The sequence below is a fragment of the Narcine bancroftii genome, chromosome 11 (assembly GCF_036971445.1).
Source record: "Narcine bancroftii isolate sNarBan1 chromosome 11, sNarBan1.hap1, whole genome shotgun sequence".
NCBI classification, from domain to species: Eukaryota; Metazoa; Chordata; class Chondrichthyes; order Torpediniformes; family Narcinidae; genus Narcine; species Narcine bancroftii.
The window spans coordinates 84,748,032-84,770,818 of record NC_091479.1 but is presented as its reverse complement, the minus strand read 5'-3'; the positions used below and the strand labels follow the sequence as shown (position 1 = coordinate 84,770,818).

The following is a 22,787-nucleotide window of genomic DNA, read 5'->3' as shown; positions in this document are numbered from 1 at the left end:
AGAAAAAACAGATCAATGTTTCAGCTAAAAACTGCCTTCAAGGAAAAAGAAGTAAAAAAACAAAGCTGGAGAAACTCAGCAGGTCAAACAATGCCCTTTATATTTTTTTTTTTTTCTTTGGCTTGGCTTCGCGGACGAAGATTTATGGAGGGGGTAAAAAGTCCACGTCAGCTGCAGGCTCGTTTGTGGCTGACCAGTCCGATGCGGGACAGGCAGACACGATTGCAGCGGTTGCAAGGGAAAATTGGTTGGTTGGGGTTGGGTGTTGGGTTTTTCCTCCTTTGCCTTTTGTCAGTGAGGTGGGCTCTGCGGTCTTCTTCAAAGGAGGCTGCTGCCCGCCAAACTGTGAGGCGCCAAGATGCACGGTTTGAGGCGTTATCAGCCCACTGGCGGTGGTCAATATGGCAGGCACCAAGAGATTTCTTTAGGCAGTCCTTGTACCTTTTCTTTGGTGCACCTCTGTCACGGTGGCCAGTGGAGAGCTCGCCATATAATACGATCTTGGGAAGGCGATGGTCCTCCATTCTGGAGACGTGACCCATCCAGCGCAGCTGGATCTTCAGCAGCGTGGACTCGATGCTGTCGACCTCTGCCATCTCGAGTACCTCGACGTTAGGGGTGTGAGCGCTCCAATGGATGTTGAGGATGGAGCGGAGACAACGCTGGTGGAAGCGTTCTAGGAGCCGTAGGTGGTGCCGGTAGAGGACCCATGATTCGGAGCCGAACAGGAGTGTGGGTATGACAACGGCTCTGTATACGCTTATCTTTGTGAGGTTTTTCAGTTGGTTGTTTTTCCAGACTCTTTTGTGTAGTCTTCCAAAGGCGCTATTTGCCTTGGCGCGTCTGTTGTCTATCTCATTGTCGATCCTTGCATCTGATGAAATGGTGCAGCCGAGATAGGTAAACTGGTTGACCGTTTTGAGTTTTGTGTGCCCGATGGAGATGTGGGGGGGCTGGTAGTCATGGTGGGGAGCTGGCTGATGGAGGACCTCAGTTTTCTTCAGGCTGACTTCCAGGCCAAACATTTTGGCAGTTTCCGCAAAGCAGGACGTCAAGCGCTGAAGAGCTGGCTCTGAATGGGCAACTAAAGCGGCATCATCTGCAAAGAGTAGTTCACGGACAAGTTTCTCTTGTGTCTTGGTGTGAGCTTGCAGGCGCCTCAGATTGAAGAGACTGCCATCGAACAACTGAAAAGTGGCAAAGCAGCAGGTATGGATGGAATCCCCCCAGAAGTCTGGAAGGCTGGCGGCAAAACTCTGCACGCCAAACTGCATGAGTTTTTCAAGCTTTGTTGGGACCAAGGTAAACTGCCTCAGGATCTTCGTGATGCCACCATCATCACCCTGTACAAAAACAAAGGCGAGAAATCAGACTGCTCAAACTACAGGGGAATCACGTTGCTCTCCATTGCAGGCAAAATCTTCGCTAGGATTCTACTAAATAGAATAATACCTAGTGTTGCTGAGAATATTCTCCCAGAATCACAGTGCGGCTTTCGCGCAAACAGAGGAACCACTGACATGGTCTTTGCCCTCAGACAGCTCCAAGAAAAGTGCAGAGAACAAAACAAAGGACTCTACATCACCTTTGTTGACCTCACCAAAGCCTTCGACACCGTGAGCAGGAAAGGGCTTTGGCAAATACTAGAGCGCATCGGATGTCCCCCAAAGTTCCTCAACATGATTATCCAACTGCACGAAAACCAACAAGGTCGGGTCAGATACAGCAATGAGCTCTCTGAACCCTTCTCCATTAACAATGGCGTGAAGCAAGGCTGTGTTCTCGCACCAACCCTCTTTTCAATCTTCTTCAGCATGATGCTGAACCAAGCCATGAAAGGCCCTTTATATAACAAAGATAAAAATACATAACTGACGTTTCGGGCTTGAGCCCTTCATCAAGTTATGTATTTTTATCATTGCTATATTAAGGGCGCTGTTTAACCTGCTGAGTTTCTCCAGCATTGTGTTTTTACTTCACTCACAGTGTCTGCATGCTTTCGTGCTTTACTTCCAGCCTTCTTCAAGATATGCTTGGAATGGAGTCCGTGCAATGTGGGACAATTAGATAGATTCATGGATTAGAATTAAGAAGGATGTGATATGTCCTCACTGAGATGTACAAGATTCTAGTATAGAAAAAGTACAGAAATTAGGTGTTGTGTTGAGGATAAGATGTCAGCTATTTGGGACAAATCAAAAAGTTATTTGATGTAAATCTTTGGATTTCTCTGTGACATTGGGCTGAGGACATTCAATCATTATATAACTGTAATAGGTTACATTTTATTTTCTTTGGAAGTGATACCAGGAAAGTGACTGTGGTAAAGGATCAGCTATAATCTCGTGGAATGACAGAACAGCTTTGAACAATAATTTGGCCTATTCCTATTTTTGGACCAGCAAAGACGTGCTACACATCGAGCACTCGTGGGTAACAGAATTTATTCTCACTCTCTTCTCTTACCCAGTGCTGAGCATTATCTTGAACAGGCCAGCTGGGCCAGGGACATTGCAGTCAGCTTCTCTTGATAGTCTTGAAATTGGGATCCGTTACACGTTTTCAGCAATTAATTTGGATGGCACGTTTGCTTAGGGGTTAGCAAGATGCTGTTGCAGTGCCAGTAATCGGGACCAGGGTTTGAATCCCATGCTGTCTGCAAGGAGCTTGAATGTTCTCTCTGTGTCTGTGTGAGTTTCCCCCTGGAGCTCAGATTTCCTCCCACCTGCTCGGGGTTGTCGGTTAATTAGTTATAATTTGACAGCATGGGCTTGTGGGCTGAAAGGGTCTGTTACCCTTGTGTGTCTAAATACAAGGTTTTACTTAAACTGCCCATGAGCAGTTGGTTTGTTTGAGCAGTTGGGCTTAAGATGTCTTCATAAAGGAAAATATCAGTCCTGAATATATGGCTGAAATGTCCACAATTTTGATTTCCACCAAAGTAATTTCTTGCTTTTCCCAATTTTGCTCATTGTGGAATCAAGTGACAAACTCCAGAGGGTTTCCATGTGCTTTAGTTGGGGAAATCTGCCCACTGTTAGATTAGAAGCAGCAAACCCACTCATTTTCATGGCAAGGAACAGCTGCAAGAGAGAAGAACATGGACAACATTTTGTTTTAACTTTTCCAATGTTTAAAACCTCAATTGCATGTTTAATTGAATTTGAATGTCAGGCATTCACAGATATCCCGTCTCTGATGATATGATGCTTGTTAAACTTGGGAGAGTGGCATAACCAATTGTTAAAAGGATGGTGCAGCAGCGCTGCGGTTAGTACTGCTACCTTATAGCCCCTCACTTGGATGCTGTTCAAGCAGAGTTTGTACATTCTCTCTGTGATGATGCAAGTTTCTCTTGGCTGCACTGGGTTCATGTCATGTTTCTAATTGTTTCTATCTCTGCCACTTCGCAACTCATTCCATGAACCCGCCACTTTCTATGTGGAAAACCTTGCTCATGGGATTCCCCAATAAATCAACCCCCTTGAACCTTAAATCTTTGGCTTCTGGATTTAGAACCCCTTTATTGAAGCAGAAAGACAGATAATGATTTGATAAACCTCCACCTCCAACGATCTTGGGAGAAAAGTCCCAGCCTATCCAGTTTCATTTTAACTTAAGTCCTCCAGTCCCAACAGAGTCCTTGCATCCTCTCCATCTTAATTACATCATCCTATATGCCAATCAGAACTGCACCCAATATTCTCAAGTGTGGTCTCACCAATAGTTTGTACAGTTGTAACATGGTGACATGGTCCATCTCTTCAGAACTCAGATAATTTTGAGACCCTCACACCTTGCCATGCTCTTGCCCCTGCGTAGCTCGCTCTTGTATGAACTACCCCGCCTCACCTGCTCTTGCCTTGCCTAACCGTCATTACTCAGGCCTTGCAGAAATCTTGTTTTTGAATATTAATGAATATGTCATCTACCTTTATTCATAAAAGCTGTGAGTGGATATTTGGTGCCCTGATGCCAGCCTGTGTGGTGTTCTCTTTGAACTGTTAGAGTGATGACCATCATCATAATGAATCTAGTGCTTAGTCATGGAGAATCAATGGACCAAGTTGTCTCCTTTCATATCATAAATTAGCTTTGGCTTGATGATTTTAGTTTCTTCGATTCCACTACTTGATGAGTATAGATAAAATCCTTCTCGGCCTGCTCCAAGGTCTGAAGGAAAAGTAGGTGGGGTCTCCTCTCTTTGGCTGATCGCCCTAATCAGTGCACTGACATGTGGCAGAGATGAGCAGTAGCAGGTTGGAAAAAATCGGAAGTAGAGGAATGCTGCAAGTTGCGGTAACCTTGCATGGCAAAACTGCCCAGGTGAATATGAGGATGTAATGATGCCCCAAGAGTGCGAGATGAAAACGAGAAGCATTTCTGTGTGTCATTTCTGTGAAATATATATCTGACTGGGCTATTTTAATGCAGGGAGATCTAAGTTACAGTCATCTCAACTTCCTTGGTGCCTATCTCACTGAGTGATGAATTTTGTACATTGTAGTGCTGTTGACGTGATTTGAACAGAGAACAGTGTAGCACCGGAACAGGTCCTTTGGACTAGGAGTCTGTGCAGAACAATATGTCCAAATCAAATTTAAAAATCTGCTGCTTTTACCTGGTAAATCCTCTGCATATTCCTGTGTCTACATCTGTTTGGGGGAGTCTTATGGCTGGAAATAGGTGCTGAGGTCCATTTAAGATTTAGGATCAAATGTACTAAGATGAGCAGAAATATGTACCAAATTGTTCTATTCAAATTAAGCCAATTAACCACTGCATAGCGGCTTTTTTAAAAGCGCTAAGTTGTGTGAAGGAATTTCTCAGCTTCTGATATTAATATTAATTTCCCAATTTCTTTCTCCACTTGCCCTTGAGAAATTGCTGATAAGCTGCCACCTTTAGCCACTTCTGCAGTCATGCATTGGTGGTGTTGCAGCAATGCCTTGTGAGTGTGAGGTGCAGCCTCCCTCAAATAGCTGACTTCCCTTTGGACTGGATGCTGATATTCCTATTCCTGTTTTAGCTGTCTGTCTATCCTAATGCAATAGCAGGATTTGTCGTAAAAACCTGTAAATTGTGGAATCTTAAAAAGAGGAAGGTACAGAATGAAAGCTTGGGACTCCCGTCAAGCCAAACTGCTCAATTGCAAAAAAAAAACTTATGATCCAATCTTATGCAGTTCAGTACTATTTCAATAAGTTATTTTGCTTGGCAATTGTCCCATTTGATCTGGTCATAACGCAGTAGGTAATGTTTGAAGGGTCAGGAAGGAGCAGGCATTTTGAACTCTTTTTTTAATTTAAAAAGCACCACATATCTTGTTTCCATGTAGCAAATGGCTCAGCCAAATGTGGGAATAGCAATGGGGAAAACCTACTGGAAAGGAATAGAAAGCACCTTACTTGCTCATTAACACATTCCCTGCCTCATTCCTCTTGGGTGGGTGGATTTAAAATTGAGTCTTTAAATATTGTTCATGGTGGTTTGAATATTGAGTCGAGAACAAACTTTTTTTGCTTTCCACTTTAATTTTTGCTTTTCTAATAAACCTGTAGTAATTATAATAATCATTTTTTCATTAATCTCTGTTACCTCCCTCCCCTCTCAATAATTAGCGAAGCATATTAAATTTGTAAGGACTCTTTGAAAATATACCAGAAAGGAGTAAGACATTTTCATTAATTCAGACTCCCTATATTTTCACATTTACGTTTAGAAAAAGAATGTCCAATATTAAGTTTGATGTTAAGAGGGCGATGCGGTAGTCAAATGATCAAATTGAAACTGAGTAATAAAAATCAGACTATTTCTTTTAAATACTGTACAAATTGAGTCACAGACTTGTTAAAAGTAAATTTGCCTTCAGTTAAAAGAATTTCAAAGATTAGTATTGATTCCTTAACAGTGGCTTGATTGCAATTTTCATAAAGAGTTAAAGTAAATTTTCATGTCAACCATAGGAGAGTGGTATATTCCAACTGCATATTTACTTTTCCCATAGCAATTATGCTAATTTTACTTTTTTATAAAAAGCAAGCCAGTTATAATGGCAAAATAAGCAAAGAAGGTTGTAGCCATGACAACATACTTTTGACGCAGACTCTGCTGCTGAGGAGAATCTGTCGCTATTGCTTCTTTCATGGATAATGTACAAATTCATTTGTTTTGCCAATGCTTCCTGGATCTAGAATACCACTTTTTGGGCCTTACCCTAGGTAAGATGTTACCATAATTATATTTTTTACTGGTTTTACTGTAATGCAATACAACTCGTGAAATAAGAATTAACTGGTGTAACCTATTACTGAAATAATTATTTCTGTGTAATGTGAGGCATCAGCTGAACGAGAACCCGGGCTCGTGGAAGCATTGTACTTGTTTCAGATAAACCAGGTCAGAACACTGACAAAATCCCTTCTGTCTGCAGCCTTCTGAAAAAAATTGAGAGAGAAACCTGGCGAGAAAGTGGTATTTCTCTAGTCGCTACTGCAACTCGCCTGATGGAAAGGTTGCTGGATTACAGGTAAGATCTAGTAGCTTCCTCTACACATTGGAAAAACTGCAAAGAGTAAGTGATTAAATTGTGTTTTTAAATTTTTTTTTTAGAGCAGCAATTTAGTCTCAACTGATTTGTCCCTTTGAAATAATGTACTGGGGTTGAGATTGGTAATAATTCTTCCAGTATTTAAAAAAAATACCTAAATACCTAGTGTGCAGTTATCAAAGCATATTTTACCCTTTCTTTCAAGTGTAAAGTGTAAAAGATGCGTATTTTTAAAAATCAAATATAAGACAATATTCCCAATGAAAATGAAGGTCTTTTAGCATGCCGAAAGCTGCAGGAAGCATTAGTAATGTGAATAAATCGTAACTGTTTTTCATTTGCAGAGACTGCATGAAAGTGGCGGAGGTGGATGGCAAAAAGATTGGCTGTACTGTTAGTCTGTTGGTCAGTATCTTTTCAATTCCACTGTTCAAATTGGAATAAGCTTATTTTGATTAGAATGGCTGTCTACCAACATTCTTGAATGCTAAAGGACATTTGGACTTTCTGTTCTCAGCAACATCCTAATGGATAACTACCAAGCTGTGAACTAGTGGCTTGCCACAGTGAAGGAAATAATGTTTTGCATGCAGCTAGTTCAGGATGATGTTATTCCAGAGGGAATTTGGGGAAGAGCACAAAAAAATCAAGTCTTTCCCCCACCCCCCACTCCCCCAATAACTCTTGACTGCGAATGATACCCAGCTGTGATAATTATGCAGATTCTGCTTCCTCCTGCGATGTAACTCCTCCTTTCGAAGTTCTCCTTGGTTTGTTGCTTTCAAATGGAAACGTGAACACTTTAAACATCTGGGTTCTGTTGGTTCAAAAGCCAGCATTAGATGTCAATTTTCAACCAGCTGGCTATCCCACCTCGAGACAGAGATGGTGTGGCCAAGTTGAATATTGGATATTATTGGTGATTGGGGGGGGGGGGGTGGGGGGGGGGTGGGGGGGGGTGGTGGAGAAAGTGGTTTGGCTGGAAATGGAAAGCCAAAAAAAAAGAGAAAAGGAACAATTAGTTCCACTGATGTTTTAAAATTTACAATCAACTCCTCAATTCTTTGAATGAAGTAATGATATGGTGAAAGATATTGTTTTAACATTGAGGCTTACTCAGCAATTCTATACTCAAGTTGCATGAAATAAAAAAAGATTGTATTATTCCTTGTATTTATTTGCATCCTTTTGAGAAAGTAGTAGTTTGGGCCAAAATCAAGAAATCCACTGCCTAAACTTGAAGAAAAGCATGAATAGACTGTAGTCAGGAAATCGGATTAATTTACACGGCTTTGCTGATGAGTTTCCCTCAGTTTATGTTTGGTTAGTCCAGTGTGACTCTCCATTGGACAAATGTATATAAACTATATTCCAATAATGATGCTCTTCTATCTCATCAGAGTGTGTGAATCTAAATGAACATAAGCAAATGATTAAAATCTGATTTATGAAAGAATCATCCAGCTTTATCTGCCTTGCAACAGGCAAAATGCATTTTTTGTGTAATATTACATGACAATAAAGGAATCTTGAATCAACTGAAATATTAAAGAAAAACATGAAGATACTCCTGTATTAGAACATTGCTTTTTTGACTTCAGGTTTTTGGTTTGGTTTGACTGCCTGTGCACAGATGGGTTGAAGCGTTACTGTTCTGGCAGTCCCAATGGTCCTGTCTGAAATGGATCTCATCCCACACACACTTTTTTTATTTTTATGCTAATCTTGTCAGGGAAGCAAGTAGAGACACTGGCATTGCAACAAACAAAAATGTTCTGTTCTTTTCTGATATTTTATTCTCCTCTTCCTACCCTTCTTCCAGATATAATTATCACACTCTTTCAGACTGCAACACCACTAGTCTCCTTCACTCTTTCCTGTTCTGCAACCGGTTACAGGCCTGGATATTCTCTCCCAACCCCCTTTCTCAATAGTTGATCATTTGTTTCATTTCTAACTTTTCCCAGCTATTAACCAGAAACGTCGCTTCTTTCATTCTCTACAGATGCCGCCTGGCCTGCATAGTATTTCCAGAGATATATTTTCGACTTCCTACATTTGTCGCGTTTTGCTTTTAGGAAATGTAAATTCTGTAGTGGAGATGCTGGTGTGTAGAGATAGCTTTGTTCTGTTCTTTTCAGGTGTTGTAATGGGAGTCCTTGTTTTTGCCCATATTGGAAACTATATCTGCAAATATTACCACAATGGTTATAACCGGAAAGACTTGCCATTTTCCTCCCGTCCTCTTATCCACAAGTTACTAATCACCATCCACAATGTAAAGGCATGAATTTTTTTTAGTAGATTTTTTTTTCTTTAATATTACAATTGGAGAGTGTCTTCCTTTTTGATTCTTTCCTTATTATTTTGAGAAAAAATTTAGCACTTTCTCATTGCAGACCTATTTATGCTCATTTCCACAATCACTCGAGGATTTTAAGGTTATAAGGTGACCTGAATTTGGTCCATTGAGAAGGATGGAAGTTATAAATAATGTTATTTCTCTATTGATGCAAAATGGGGAAGCCTGTAAATATACAGTCAGACACGAGCAGGAGGTTCAGTGATATTTAATGCAATACTAATTTTTTGACAATTATATTTGAAAAGTAGTGGAAAGAAGATATTGGACCTTGAAAATTCTTGTTTGTCTGTTAATATTGTGTTTTTTAAATACTTTATGAAAAGAATGTTCTAGTAACTCATTTCACCCTTATTTTTAGAATTTTTATAAGACAGAAATAAATAAAGAAGAAATGTACATCCGTTACATACATAAGCTTTATGATTTGCACTTAAAGGCACAGAATTTCACAGGTATGTTACCATTTTATATTAATGGTATAACCATTTTTCGATCTGTAGCCTCTAGGTTAAGGCAAAGAAGCAATTATTTTCAGAGAATATTCTATTGATAGATTTTTTATGGAGAATAAACGTTCCTTGGAGTTCTGGCCTGAAATGGTTACTTTTGTTCTTGTGTTATGGATGGTACATAAATTAAAGATGGTTATTTACACATTATATTGAAACTGGGTTTTGGATAAAAGTTGCACGTGGTGACCTTGAATTACTTTTGAGAACATTTAAACTTTAATTTGAGGCCATGCTGATCCTTCGCTGAAAAGCAGCTGAAACTCCAACTTCAGTGGAATCTTATCTGAAGCAAAATTACCACGAGATTTAAATTGTGTGGGGTGGCCTATGGACAGTGAGGGATTTGGACACTGATCATCAATTTTCATGTGAGAAATGTGGAATGGGAAAAAGGCAGCAATGTTCTGGGAAAGGTGAAGTACATAAGAACCTGGACAGCACTAAGGAGATACTAAACATGGAGATAAGAAACAGGTGGATGAAGACTTGCAGTTGGGTGAAGTGAAGGCAGAAATTGTTGAATTGTGGGCATTCTTGATATAGCATTCGAAGTAGAATTTCTTAAGGGTCCATTTAAAGATTAAGGTATTGATGCTACTCTTCATAGTGGGATAGAATGTTTAATGTGTGGAAGCTGTTGTGAATCCACTGGGTAAGCTGGTGTTGATTTCTTGATTTTGTGATGTACCTGTCCCAATTAAGAATTTTGGCATTTAAATAATTTAAACATAATAGATTCCAATAATGCCACAGGAAAACTGATTTAAATGTTATAATTGTCTCTGGTTTGGTGGCCAAATTTTTGGGAGGCTCAACATTAAGATGGAGATAGGAACTGTCTACTTCAGTGGATGTTTTAAAAGTTTCCTCCAGATCGAAATGTACACCTTGAATTGCTGTGGTATGATTTCCTACCCATATTCCTTAAGCACACCCTGAATCCTTCCTCAAATGTCCCTCCATGGCCTTCGTATTCCCCACGATGACATTTTCCTCCATCCCATTCGGCCAATCATCTTACCAAAACCTGAATATTTAATTCTCCTGTTGCTTTGCTTGGAATATTCTGCTTGTCAGTTTTACTAGCTGTTAGGTAGAAGCTGCCAACAGAAGTCGGTTTGAATTTCTGCCATTAAATTCATTTGGACCACTGCATCCCACACCTTTCAGAGTTTCTTTGCTTGCCTATTAACATCCCCACCACCCAATCTGACCTCAGTTATTGGGGGTTCAGTACTGTGGCTTGAGATACTGCACTCACAGCCTCTACCTGCAGAAACAGTCAGGAACGATGGTTCTTTCAAGAACCATGGTTGCAGGGGAGAAGTAATATTGGGTGACATCTGGATTAAGGAAGTCACCTCATGTTTGTGACTGATGTCAAGAAAAGGCAGTTTATTGCCACAGGAGAAGGAAAGGCAAAGAGTGGAACTTGAAGAGCATGTGATTAAAGAGCAAAGGGAAAGGAGAGCACAGGGCAATTAGAGTCAACTCATTAAAGTGCTTTGTGAAAATGGCTTAGCACAAAAAAGATAGAGTAAACTGCTGGTTGCAAGAGATCAAAAGAGTGAGAGAGTTATTGGATAATAATTACACCTGTGTACGTTTTCCAGATGATTTAGATTCAGACAATCATGGTTCTGGGAAGGAAATTTGAGTGAAATGGTTTCATTGGTAGATGAGAGTTTGTTAGTAATAATGATTTTATGGACAAAATAGAGAGGAAAAAGGTGAAAAATATGTAATATTTGAAGAATACAAAGCTTGCCTCTTAAAAGTCACTAAGGAGAGCAGTTGATGGGGTGACACATTTTTAATTGCAACCCAATGGCACTATTTCCATTGTATGATCGCAGTTAAATTAAGTTATTGATACTAAATCCTCTTCATATAAATAGTAAGTTTCACAGCAATTATGACAAGTTAATTGAAAATGTCTCACTAAAATATGTTCATGGGAAAATAACTGAACTTCATTGAAATATTTATGCGTTGATTTATGAAGCATTTTGTATGGTACATTTAGAATGGAAAGTTGCTAAAGATTTGTTTCATCTTTTTGCTGTTGTGCAAGATCCTGTTTGCTCTGAAATAGTTTCCATGTGCGGAAAAAAAATTGAAGTCATAATTAAATCATCAACTTTGTCTTCAAGGAGTGAAATATAATTTTGAGTCATTTCTCCCTGAAGAGCATTAATGCAGGCACAACAAATGTGTCATTTCCTGGAGTCCTTTACTTTTGTAATTGTGAAATATTCTCTTGGTCTCTCCCAGGGACAAAGCCCCCTAAACAGTTTATTGGCTGAATAAACATTCAATATATTTTGGAAATGATATATGATGAACATAAATGTTAATTTTTTTTCCATTTTGATTCTTCTTTACTAATTATAATTTACAGCAGTTGTTTTAAGTCTGTTTGAATGTGCCATAGATTCCCTCTTGCAGCCAATGAATTACAAATTGCTGAAAGAGCAATAAATTTCCCTACCTAAAAGAGAAAATAAATATTACAATCTTCATTAACTTTATTTAATATTGAGATCCCAGTTACAAAATTAAGAAATGGTTTTTTTTTTGTAATTTCACTCATGGATTCCCATTGATATCTCTTCAACTCTATTCTGTAATATAGAAGCTGCGTACACTCTGCTGTTGTATGATGAGCTCCTGGAGTGGTCAGAACGGCCACTGCGAGAATTCCTTCATTACCCAATGCAGACTGAGTGGCAGCGGAAGGAGATCCTCCATCTTACCATCATCCAGAACTTTGACAAGGGGAAAGTAAGTTCAGCAATTGCTGCTAATGTCTGTCTGCTACGCTTGGCGATCTGCTATTGTGCTTAACCTCCACAAGCCGATTTGCAAGGCACATCACAACATTCGTCTGCCCTCCTTTTCTATTCCTTCCATCACCCATTTGCTTTTTTTAATTTTGAGTTTCTTCCTTTGTACATCTTTGATTTCCCATGGTCTGTTGGTAGGGTCTTGTTAGTGGAGGTTTGTAATAAAATATTGTATTGATATTTATTAATATTTTTTTGGTTAATTATATGATCTTAATGGAATTGCAGCTTTTGTATATTCTTCATCTTTTGTCGGGTGGAAGGTGGGCTGCACAATAGCTGAAGAAACCACTATTGTGAATATGCCTTCAGCATGGCATTTTCGTCAAACTAAATTTTTGTGTGCTTGTGGGTGTTAATGCAGTGGAGCATTATTGGTATCTAGAAGATGTCTTTCCTCTGTTGAATGCTCAATCTATCATTGCAAGATACTTTTTGCTGTATGAAGTCAGAAGTCATCAGGATTTATAGTTAAAATGTTACTACTAATTCACATTCAAACGCCAGTGGCATTTAAAATAAATATGGAAATAACTAGAATATTTCAGTCAATTATATTTCTATCTTTCAAAATGTTTAACTTTGTATCTTGTTTTCTGATATAATTTACTATTTGTGAGAAATATTGGATGTATTTTCACCAAAAAAAGCTTTATTTTTAATTGCTCTATTTATGAATGGTCAGTCTGGTATGTTTTAAGTCTCAGGTTGATATTTCTGATGCTACCCTCGAGTGAAAGTATGTGTTCCTTGTTAATTTTCAGATATTTGTAATTTGAAATTGCAGCAGATGTAGTTGTTGGATATGCAATATCTGTCCTGAAGTTGTTTCTTTGAAATTTTACAGCAAGCTCTCAATTATCAAGGGATCCTAAATGTAATCCATTAGGCTCTGGTAAAATGAACCGATTATATATTTTTGGCTTTTTTTTTTTGTGGGCTTTAATTTAATTTAGAGATGCAGCAGGTTAACAAGCCTTTTTGGCCCACAAGCCCATACTTCTTAAATACACCTATATGACCATTAAATTTCCTAACTCCATATGTTATCTTCAACGTGAGATGAAACTGGTGCACCCAGAGGAAACCCACAATGGAGAAAACCTACAAACTCCTTTACGGATGGTGGCGGATTTGAACCCGGGTGACTGATGCTGTAATAGCATTGAGCTTTCATGCCACCCTATTTGTGGGTTTAGGTTTGTGCGTTGAAGTATAGGAAAGTGCAATTCTATTTTTCTCTCATTTCAATGGTGACTCACTTTAATTAAGTCCACCAAAATTTGTTCACTTTTGCAGCAATTTTTAAACAAAGAAAAATTTCCTCTCACCTCTGGAGCCAATTTTTTTTGACTCGTGCCATCATTTAGTCTTGATTGGCTTCAAGCTTGGGTGAATCTAGCAAGAATAGTAATTTGTGAATAGCTGTCGTGGTCAGCTCCTCGGCAAAGTTAGCGGGACTCAAGCCACAGATTTAGATTTGTACAGGAAATGTGCCTGCAGTATCTGTTGAACTGGATCATGATTGTTGGTGAAGTTTTAGGAATACTATCAGTGAAACAAAATCTTTGTAATTGCTCAAAATATTCATGTACTGTTTCTACAGCTTTTACTTATGCTAAGAATGATGAAAGCAAAAAATAAACTGGAAAATTAATTTAGCGATCTAGTTGCAAGCATGTAACGGGGTCCTATTGATGAGTTGCTGGTGAATGCTGCTGCCTGAAGTATTTCCAAGTGGATAATTTGTTTGATTGTCTGTGACGGTGCACCCAACTTGACTTTTGCCACATACCTATGAGGTGGCCATAACGTTTCGTAGTTCTGCTGCTCTTGCATTGCAGGCTGGATAATGACATTATTAAACCAGATAGAACAGCTGGGACCACAGCTTTTTGGCCAAGCATTTGTGAAGGGAGACCCCTCCCCTCTCCCCAATTGCTTCCAGTTCATCTTGCCCGAGCCAGCAGAAATGGGTGATTGCTTCTGCCACGGCACTTGGAATTGAGCTGCTCGTCTTGGCATGGTAACATTTCATGCAGTACCTGATGAGCATGGCCTACTGGGATTAGGGGAACTGAAGAATTCTGTAGCACCACAATTAATGAAGCCTTCACATATTAAATCTGATGTTCTTTTTAAGTAATCTTAAATCATCTCTAAACTAAAAATGTATGACAAGAGAGGGTTTTGCCAGCACTAATATTGGGGTCTGTAAAACTATAAATGCAGTGTGACCTGCCTTCCATGTTGCATTGAACTTTATTTTAAAAAGTTCTTAGATTTGTGAGAATTGTATTGATTAATTCAACTGGAAACTTGGGGTGGGGGGGGGGGAATAATCACAATGTCATTTCCACTGGGTGTCCCTGAAAATATTGTTTACAGCAAGACATTCAAATGTTTCTGTAAAAAAAATAAAGTCCTTTAGTTGAAATTCCTACATTGGCTGTTAAGCTAATGTTGTATATTTATCATCCTGAATACTCCTTGTAGATCAGTGTGAAATATGTGGTGTGTAATGCACACTAAAGTACCAAGTAATTGGATGCACATTTGTGAAGGTGTCAATCAGTCTTGATGTTAAATTTTCAATGATTCTTGCAGAAGCTTCTCATGCCTCCGACTCAAGTCCAATGGTAAAGTGTAAGCAGATCAAACAATTGGTGGAACTAGGTGGAAAATGAATAGAAAGCATAAGAACAAAGCAAAATGAATTATGTTATGAGGCAGCCAAAGATGACATCTTCCAGGATCTTCAGCTTTCTGCTTCATTGTGACATTTACTTTAGGTTGGAAATGGCCAAACCATCTTTATTTGAAATTATACAGGAATACTTAATGTTCACTTCAAAGTCACTTTTTTTGAGGAAGTGAACAAAAATTCAAGAAGATGGGGCAGTAGATGTGGAGTATATGGATGATTGTAAGGCATTTGACAAACTCCCATGTGGTAGACGCTTTCAAAAACCCATGAGGCATAGGATCCATGGAACCTTGGCTGTGTGGATTCAGAATTGGCTTTCCTGCAGAAAGCAGAGAGTGGTCATAGATGAAGCATATTCTGCCTGGATGTCAGTGACTAGTGGAGTTCTGCAGGAATCTGTTCTGGAACTGCTGGCTCTTTGTGTCTTTTTTAAATAAACAACCTAGAAGAAGTGGTGGATGGATGGGTCTGTAAGTTTGTAGATGATAGGAAGGTTGGAGGAATTGTGGATGGCCCTGAGGGTTGTAGGTTACAAAAGGATATATACAGGATGCAGAATTGGGCAGAAAAATGGCAGATGGTGTTCAATGCAGGTAAGAGTGAAGTGATGCATTTCGAAAGGTTGAATGTGAAGGTGGAGGACGTGGTTAATGGTACGATTCTTAACAGTGTGGAAGAACAGAGGGAACTTGGGGTCCAAATCCATAGATCTCTCAAGATTACCATGCAAATTTGTAGGATAGTTAAAAAGTTTTGTGATAAGTTTACCTTCATTGCTCAGGGGATTGAGTTCAAGAGTGATGATGCAATGTTGCAGCTCTATAAATCTCTGCTGAGACCACACTTGGAATATTGTGTTCAGTTCTGGTCACCTCATTACAGGAAGTATCTGGAAGCTTTAGAGAGGTTGCAGAGGAGATTTACCTGGATTTGGAAGCTTTGGAGAGGTTGCAGAGGAGATTTACCAGGATGTTGTCTGGATTGGAGAATGTGGCCCATGAGGAAAGGTTAACAGAGCAAGGGCTTTTCTCTTTGGAGCAAAGAATGTTGAGAAGTGTCTTAATAGAGGTCTACAAGATTGTGAGGCATAGATAGGGTGGACATCCCGCAATTTTTTCCCAGGGCGACGATATCAAATAAATCAGAGGTCAACTGTGTAAGGTGAGGGGAGGAAAGTTTCAGGGAGAAGTTAGGGGTACTATTTATTTTACACAAAGTGTCTAAAGTACATTGCCAGGGATAGGAGAGGCTGATACAACAGGGATATTTAAAATACTCTAAAGCATATGGGTGTGAGGTAGGCAACCTTTAGATTGTTGTGTAGGTTTATGTAGGTCAGTACAACATCATAGGCCAAAGGACCTGACAGGGAAATCATATTTGACATTACTGCAGCCTAATTTGTAATTTCATTACTACTATAGCCCCAGCTACCAAATTCAAATCTCTAGATTACTAGTTAATTTAATAATAATGCTTTTGTGCCTCTATAGTGGTAAAGTACTTGATGTAACTTGTCAGGTTACAAAAGCTATTCTACTAAGGAAAAGCTTTTTTTAATGGGAAGGGTCATATGGTTATATAATTAGGAATTACTGTTTGCAAGCAAACTCATTCTCATGATAGAATCCAGTGTAGGCATTGGGAGAGGTGTGATTTCCAGTGCTATCAAGAAAGTGAGAATGTTCCTCATCATAAAATAAGAACAAATAATATCTCATCAACATAGATTTTAGTGTAACTCATGACCCAAGGAAACTTGAATCTGATAGAATATGTTCTCTGGCAAAGTAATTTGCAGGATGTAAAAACTGCCAGTGCTCAGCCTGGAACAAAACAAAACCTACCACTGAATAATGCATTCCAAACACTTGCTGCCAGTACACCCCACGTGTCACTGAAATGCATCCAAACCAGCTGGAGGACCCAAGTATTAAATGAGGAGTCAGACACAGTTTGTCCATGAAGATATCTTACTTCAAAAGCCAAATGCTGTGGTTGATTTTCAATTTGGAATAAAACCAGGAAACCCTCAGCAGGCCAAGCAGCATCTGTACACAGAAATTAGGTTATTCTTTCAGGTTCATGACCTTATTGTAAGTTGATCTCGCTGGTTGATCGTCAGATTGATCTCAAATGGTAACAAAAATGGCGGTGGACCCATGGGGAGTGGAGACACAGTATTCCCCCTTGGGGTCAAGCTGCCCTGTCTGACTGCTGTTGGCTCTGTGTCGAATTCAAATGGCCTGTTAAAGGAGTTCCATTGTGCTGAGGAGGGAGGGAAGGAAGGGGAGAGGAGGGAGGGAATGTCTCTGAGCCCGAGGTCCTGCTCTTGCCCGGGAGGCGACTCTCCTTGATGACACCAGGACAAGGGATTCTTCAGGCTGCTTGCAGCTGGGAGACAGTGGCATGTAGTTTGAGAGAGAGAGAGAGAGATGGAGAGAAAAGTCAATAGGAGAAGGTAAAGAAGAAAGGGAGAAGGGAGGGAGTTACCTGAAACTAGGACAATGGTCATTCTAATTTCATGTCGAGTTAATTTTTTTTTCAACCTGTGAGATCAGTTCGGCTCTGAAAAATTTTCAGATAAATGAGGATTTCTGATTTGTTTCAGATGTCCTCATTTATTCGAAATTGTGTTTAAAAATAGGATAAATGAGGATTTCGGAGAATCCAATTTCAGATAATCAGAATTGTACTGTACACACATGGTGCTGTACTCGTAAGATTATAGGTTCGCCAGTTGACAATAACACTGCTTGCCAGGATAAATGCTGTCCTTGGAATAACTTTACATTTTCATGCCATCATCCAATGAAAATCTTCCAGAGCACAATGCCACTCTCCTATGCCTTATGATGGATTAAGAATATATTTTAGCGGCATACACTATGCCAGCTACCATTGCATTCTCAGTCTTGACCTTCGACGTTGCAAACCAAATTCGTACTTGGATTTGCCACAAAATGAAAGTTTCACACAAAGGCAACAGGGGAAAAGATCATTTCTGCATTAAGCCATTTCCCCATTCAATATCGTCAGTTGATTAAACTTTGCTGTTGGTTTGAGCCTCTTTACTGGCAGCTGATTCTTTTCATGTACTTGGAATTCATTACTCAAGTATGAATCTTGTATATTAAGCAAACAGTTTCCTCTTACAATAAGCTTTGAACCATGAAAGAACATTGTGTACTGTTACACATTACAAAGATGACCTGCTTTTGGATTTCTCTGCATCTTCTCAACACCACTCCAAGAGGCTGTATGAGCCCCAGTTAAGATCAGCTCAGATTTGCATGGTCCAATAAATAGCACAGATTTACCCAGTGTCATGGGATACCACCTTGAGCTCAGGAAATAACAGACCACGTGGAGAGTGACTGGAGATTTGGCATTAAAACTCGCTAAGTTTTGTTGGTATAATTTCTTGGCAGATTGTCTCCCCTTTGTACATCCTAACCAGTATTTATAGCATTCATAAATGAAGTTATTTTTATTTTATAGTGCTGGGAAAATGGCATTATCCTTTGTCGTGAATTAGCAGACCAGTATGAGAGCTTCTATGATTACCGTAACCTAAGCAAGATGAGGGTAATGTACAATTTAATAATTAAATTTCAAAAGTACATCGTTTGTTTGAAGATGGACATGATTATTAATAAGTAATTGTAAGGAGCTTTATTTACATGCTTGTTCATTAGATGATGGAAGCTGCTTTCTACGACAAAATAATGGATCAACAGCGTTTGGAGCCTGAATTTTTCAGAGTTGGATTTTACGGGAAGAAATTTCCGTTCTTCTTGAGAGTGAGTATGTGGTAATAAAATGCATTTGATTTTAGAAATAGACTGTTCATTTGCAAAATTTACCATGTAACTATGTGAAGCTAGTAATTAAAGTTTAGCGAATGGTTCATTTGTTAAAAGTTCTTGTTAGCAATTGATGAGTTTTGGCATTTAATAATTGAGTATTTATCTGCATAGATGAAGTGGTGCATTAATATGATGTGTGGGCTAAGCAATACTTGTAGGATATGTAGCAGAATCAGGGGCAGTGAGGAAAGATAAGATTTGTAAGTATTTTCCCAAACACTAAAGCTTGAACCCAGGCTGGAAATCCTTTGACCAATTTGACATGAGACACAATTTTTCCCACATGATCTTACAATACAATTCTAACTTGTTCTGCTTTTTAAGTTGATTTTTCTTAACTCCTGAACACAGAAAATGGGAAACATAGATTTAAATTACACAGGAAATTGTGATTTATAATTCTTTTCTTAATGGTGTGCCCTCACTTGCTGCTAATGGGTTTGGAACTACTTCAAAATGGAATTTGAGGCAATTCCCTTGATCCAGCATCCCCCAAACCCTAAGATCAGCTGTGATGGTTGCTGCCATTCTGAAAGAACATAATTTTGGGTGTTCAAAATGATTCCCTTCTCAGATTATCCAAACTGAAGTAGCATGAAAAAAGTTTTACAAGGCCCGAGCCCCACTGATGCATTTGAAAGGACACGTCTGTGCAAAACTGTTTCATCCTCTGGCAATCAAAAACCAGAGAGAACATTGTCGGCTCAAGAAAAAAAAAACTTTTCAGGACATGATGCAAATTCATCTGATTAATAGTTTACAGAATTACAGTGAATCAATGCTACAACAAATACTTAGCAATCAAATTGCATCCCACAACTTTGATCTGACACATTCTCAACCTTGGGTATACCAAATGGCTGCCAGGTCGATTGAAAGCAACCAACCTCCTGGTTTCCTACTTGAAGTTTTCGGGTGACATGATGTCGAAGAAAGCAATTACTCTCAAGTGATAAAATAACCCAGAATAATTAGATTTTTATCCCTTTCTGCAATAATTAAATAGCACACAACCTTGGCATATTTTCTCTCAGCGACATGCAGAACAGCTCTGAACCCAGATCTGGCAGCTTGTTATCTCTTGACAGAGGAAAAACTGCATGGTACTGGAGGTTTGAATCTAAAATAAATAAAGATCATTCTTTCAGACCACTTAAAGCTTTAAGATTTTCGTAGTCATTGAGCAGGGTCAAAATGACATGAAAATAATTTAAATTGTCTTTTTATTATCAGATAATATATTGACTATTTGTTATTAATTGAACAAGATAATATACCTGTCAATATATTAATGGATAAGCAGGGACTCTGAAATACATATGCCAAACTTTACAATCTCAAAGATAGTAAATCATGGCAACCATATTTTAGAGCAATTACATATCAATTTTATATTTTTTATGTAATTTTAATTTAATTTAGAGCTACAACATAATTAAAGGTCCTTCCACCCATGAACCCATGCAACCCAAATGCACTAATTAACCTTCAAACTCCGAACATTTTTGGAGGGTGGGATGAAACCAGAGCACTCAGAGGAAACCCATGCCATCAAAGTGCTGGATTGGAGCCTCGGTCAGTGGCACTGTGTAATAGTGTTGTGCTAACCATACCATGGTAATATCCTATTTTACGTTTATACACAACCTAGCAAACCAAACTTCTGTGCAAACTGTTTTCTCCTTTTGAGTGAAGCAAATTAATTTCCAGAAGGCGATCTGACAAAGGGGCACAGTGTAGCGAGGTTGCTACGGCTACGCTATTAGCTCTTGGTTATAGCCCTAACATGTGCACACATACACACACACACACTTATTCTGCCTTTTATAGTCAGCTTGGCCACGTCACAATCGGGGGGGTAGCTTGAGTGGGCCAGCTGCTGATTGGTTACCTCAGATATCCAGGCCCCAATTGGGCCCCCTGCAGTCCACCACCGATGATTGGCTAGTTTCCCCTTTCTGCTGGCAGCCTATGGAAATGGGCGTTTCAGCCCCCATGTTTTTCCAGTCACCACGTTCGACGGCCATTTCCTGTGTTGGCCCAAGGCACAGGGCGCTACAACAAAACAAATAAATGCATTGTGAATTTATGTAAGTCGTGTATGTCTGTGTGTCTCTTTTTAAAAAAAAAACAGAAAAATCTTGAATATGATGAGTGAAAAAATAGTTTGGTGCGTTGCAATTTTGTACAAAGTCTTATTTGTTATGTTATTTATCTTAACTATGATACAAAGATTGATGGAGTTGTGGATGGTGTAGAGGGCTATTAAAGAATACAGGAGGATAAATCAAGCAGTTTGAAATATGGGCAGAAAAATAGCAAACTGAGTTTAATCTAGACAAATGTGAAATGCTGGATGGGAATAGAGGGCACTGGTGGGGAAGTTAACAGAGCAGCAATGAATGGAGCTTCTTCAAGAAATGAGGAAGATGCATGATGAATATATGCCAAAAAAAGAGGAAATATTCAAATGAAAAATATCTCACAACTGTGGCTGATAAGGAAAGTCAAAGGCAACATCAGACCAAAAGAGGGGAGACTCAAGGAAACAAAAATTTGTGAGAAGATAGAGGTTTTGGAAGTTTTAAGAAATTTGCAGAATTTAACTCAAAATCTCACAAGGAGGGAAAAGATGATGTTTGAAAGTAGGACAACAAATACTATCAAAGAGGATACAAAAAGCTTCAAGTACATGAACAACAAAATAGAAGCGAGAGTTGACAAAGGTCTACCAGAAAATTTTGCTGGAGAAATAAAAATGGAGGACAAGGAGATGGCAGGGGAACAAAATGAGTAATTTGCATTAGTCTTCACTGTGGAAGACATTAGCAGTGCCATATGTCAAAGGGTACCAGAAAGGGAAATGAGTGTTATTATGATTTCAAGGGAGAAGATGCTCAGAAAGCTGAATGGTCGAAGAATGAACAAGTCACTCAGACCAGATGGATTGCACCCTGGGATTCTGAAAGAAGTAGTGGTGGAGATTGTGGAGGCATTGGTAATTATCTTTCAGGGATGAATAGATTCTGGTACAGTCCCAGGGGACTGGAAAATTGTGAATGTCAACCCACTATTCAAGAAGGCAGAGAGACAGCAGGAAGGAAGTTAGATCGGTTGGCCTGACATCAGTGGTTGGAAGTATGTTGGAGTCTATTGTCAAGGATGATATTACAGAGTATTTGGAGGCACGTGACAAGATGAGCCAAAGCCAGAATTGTTTCCTTAATGGAAAATATTGCTTGATAAACTTATTGGAATTCTTTGAAGAAGTGACAAGCAGGCTGGATAAGGGAGATGCAGTGGATGTGGTGCATCTGTATTTTTAGAAGGCCTTTGACAAGGTGTCACACATGACGCTATTTAACAAGAGCCCATAGTGCATCAGCAAGCATGCTAAGGTGGGTGGAGCATTGGCTGACTGGCAGGAAATAGAGGGTTGAAATAGAATGATCATATTTTAGTTGGCTGCCAATTGGTAGTGGCGTTCTACTTGGGTCAGTTTTGGGGCCACTTCTTTTTCTGTTGTATATTAATGATTTGAATTATGGAATAAATAGTTTTGGGGCCCTGTTTTCAGACGATAGGAAGGTCAGTGGAGGAGCAGGTAGTGTTGAGAAAACAGGATGCAGAAGGACTTGGATTTGGAGAAAGGGCATAAAAGTGGCAAATGAAATATAACATTGGAAAGTGTACGGTCCTGCACTTTGGTAGGAAAATAAAAGGGCTAACTTCTTTTAAATGGGGAGAAAATTGAAAATACCCAGATGCAAAGGGACCTGTGAGTCCTTGTGTAGGATAGCCAGAAGGTAAACTTGAATGTTGAGTCACTGGAGAAGAAGGCAAATGCAATGCTGGCATTCCTTTCAAAAGGAGTAGAATATAAGGTGAGACCTCACTTGTATTGTGAATAGTTTTGGGCTTCTCATTTTAGAAAGGAT

General features: G+C 39.2%; 1 protein-coding gene across 7 annotated transcripts in view; it reads left to right on the top strand.

Annotated features, from left to right (window-relative positions):
* The window catches only part of LOC138746060 (dedicator of cytokinesis protein 4-like), a 282,285-nt gene that overhangs the window by 201,123 nt on the left and 58,375 nt on the right, over positions 1-22,787 (top strand). For all 7 annotated transcript variants that reach the window (XR_011346681.1, XM_069903813.1, XM_069903812.1 and 4 more), the window contains exons 33-38: positions 6,434-6,529; positions 6,895-6,955; positions 9,274-9,367; positions 12,063-12,211; positions 18,482-18,568; positions 18,679-18,783. Coding sequence is in view for 6 of the 7 variants with exons in the window: in XM_069903813.1 (XP_069759914.1) it covers positions 6,434-6,529; positions 6,895-6,955; positions 9,274-9,367; positions 12,063-12,211; positions 18,482-18,568; positions 18,679-18,783 (592 nt within the window). In the remaining variant the exon portion in view is untranslated. The remainder of the gene's footprint in view (positions 1-6,433; positions 6,530-6,894; positions 6,956-9,273; positions 9,368-12,062; positions 12,212-18,481; positions 18,569-18,678; positions 18,784-22,787) is intronic.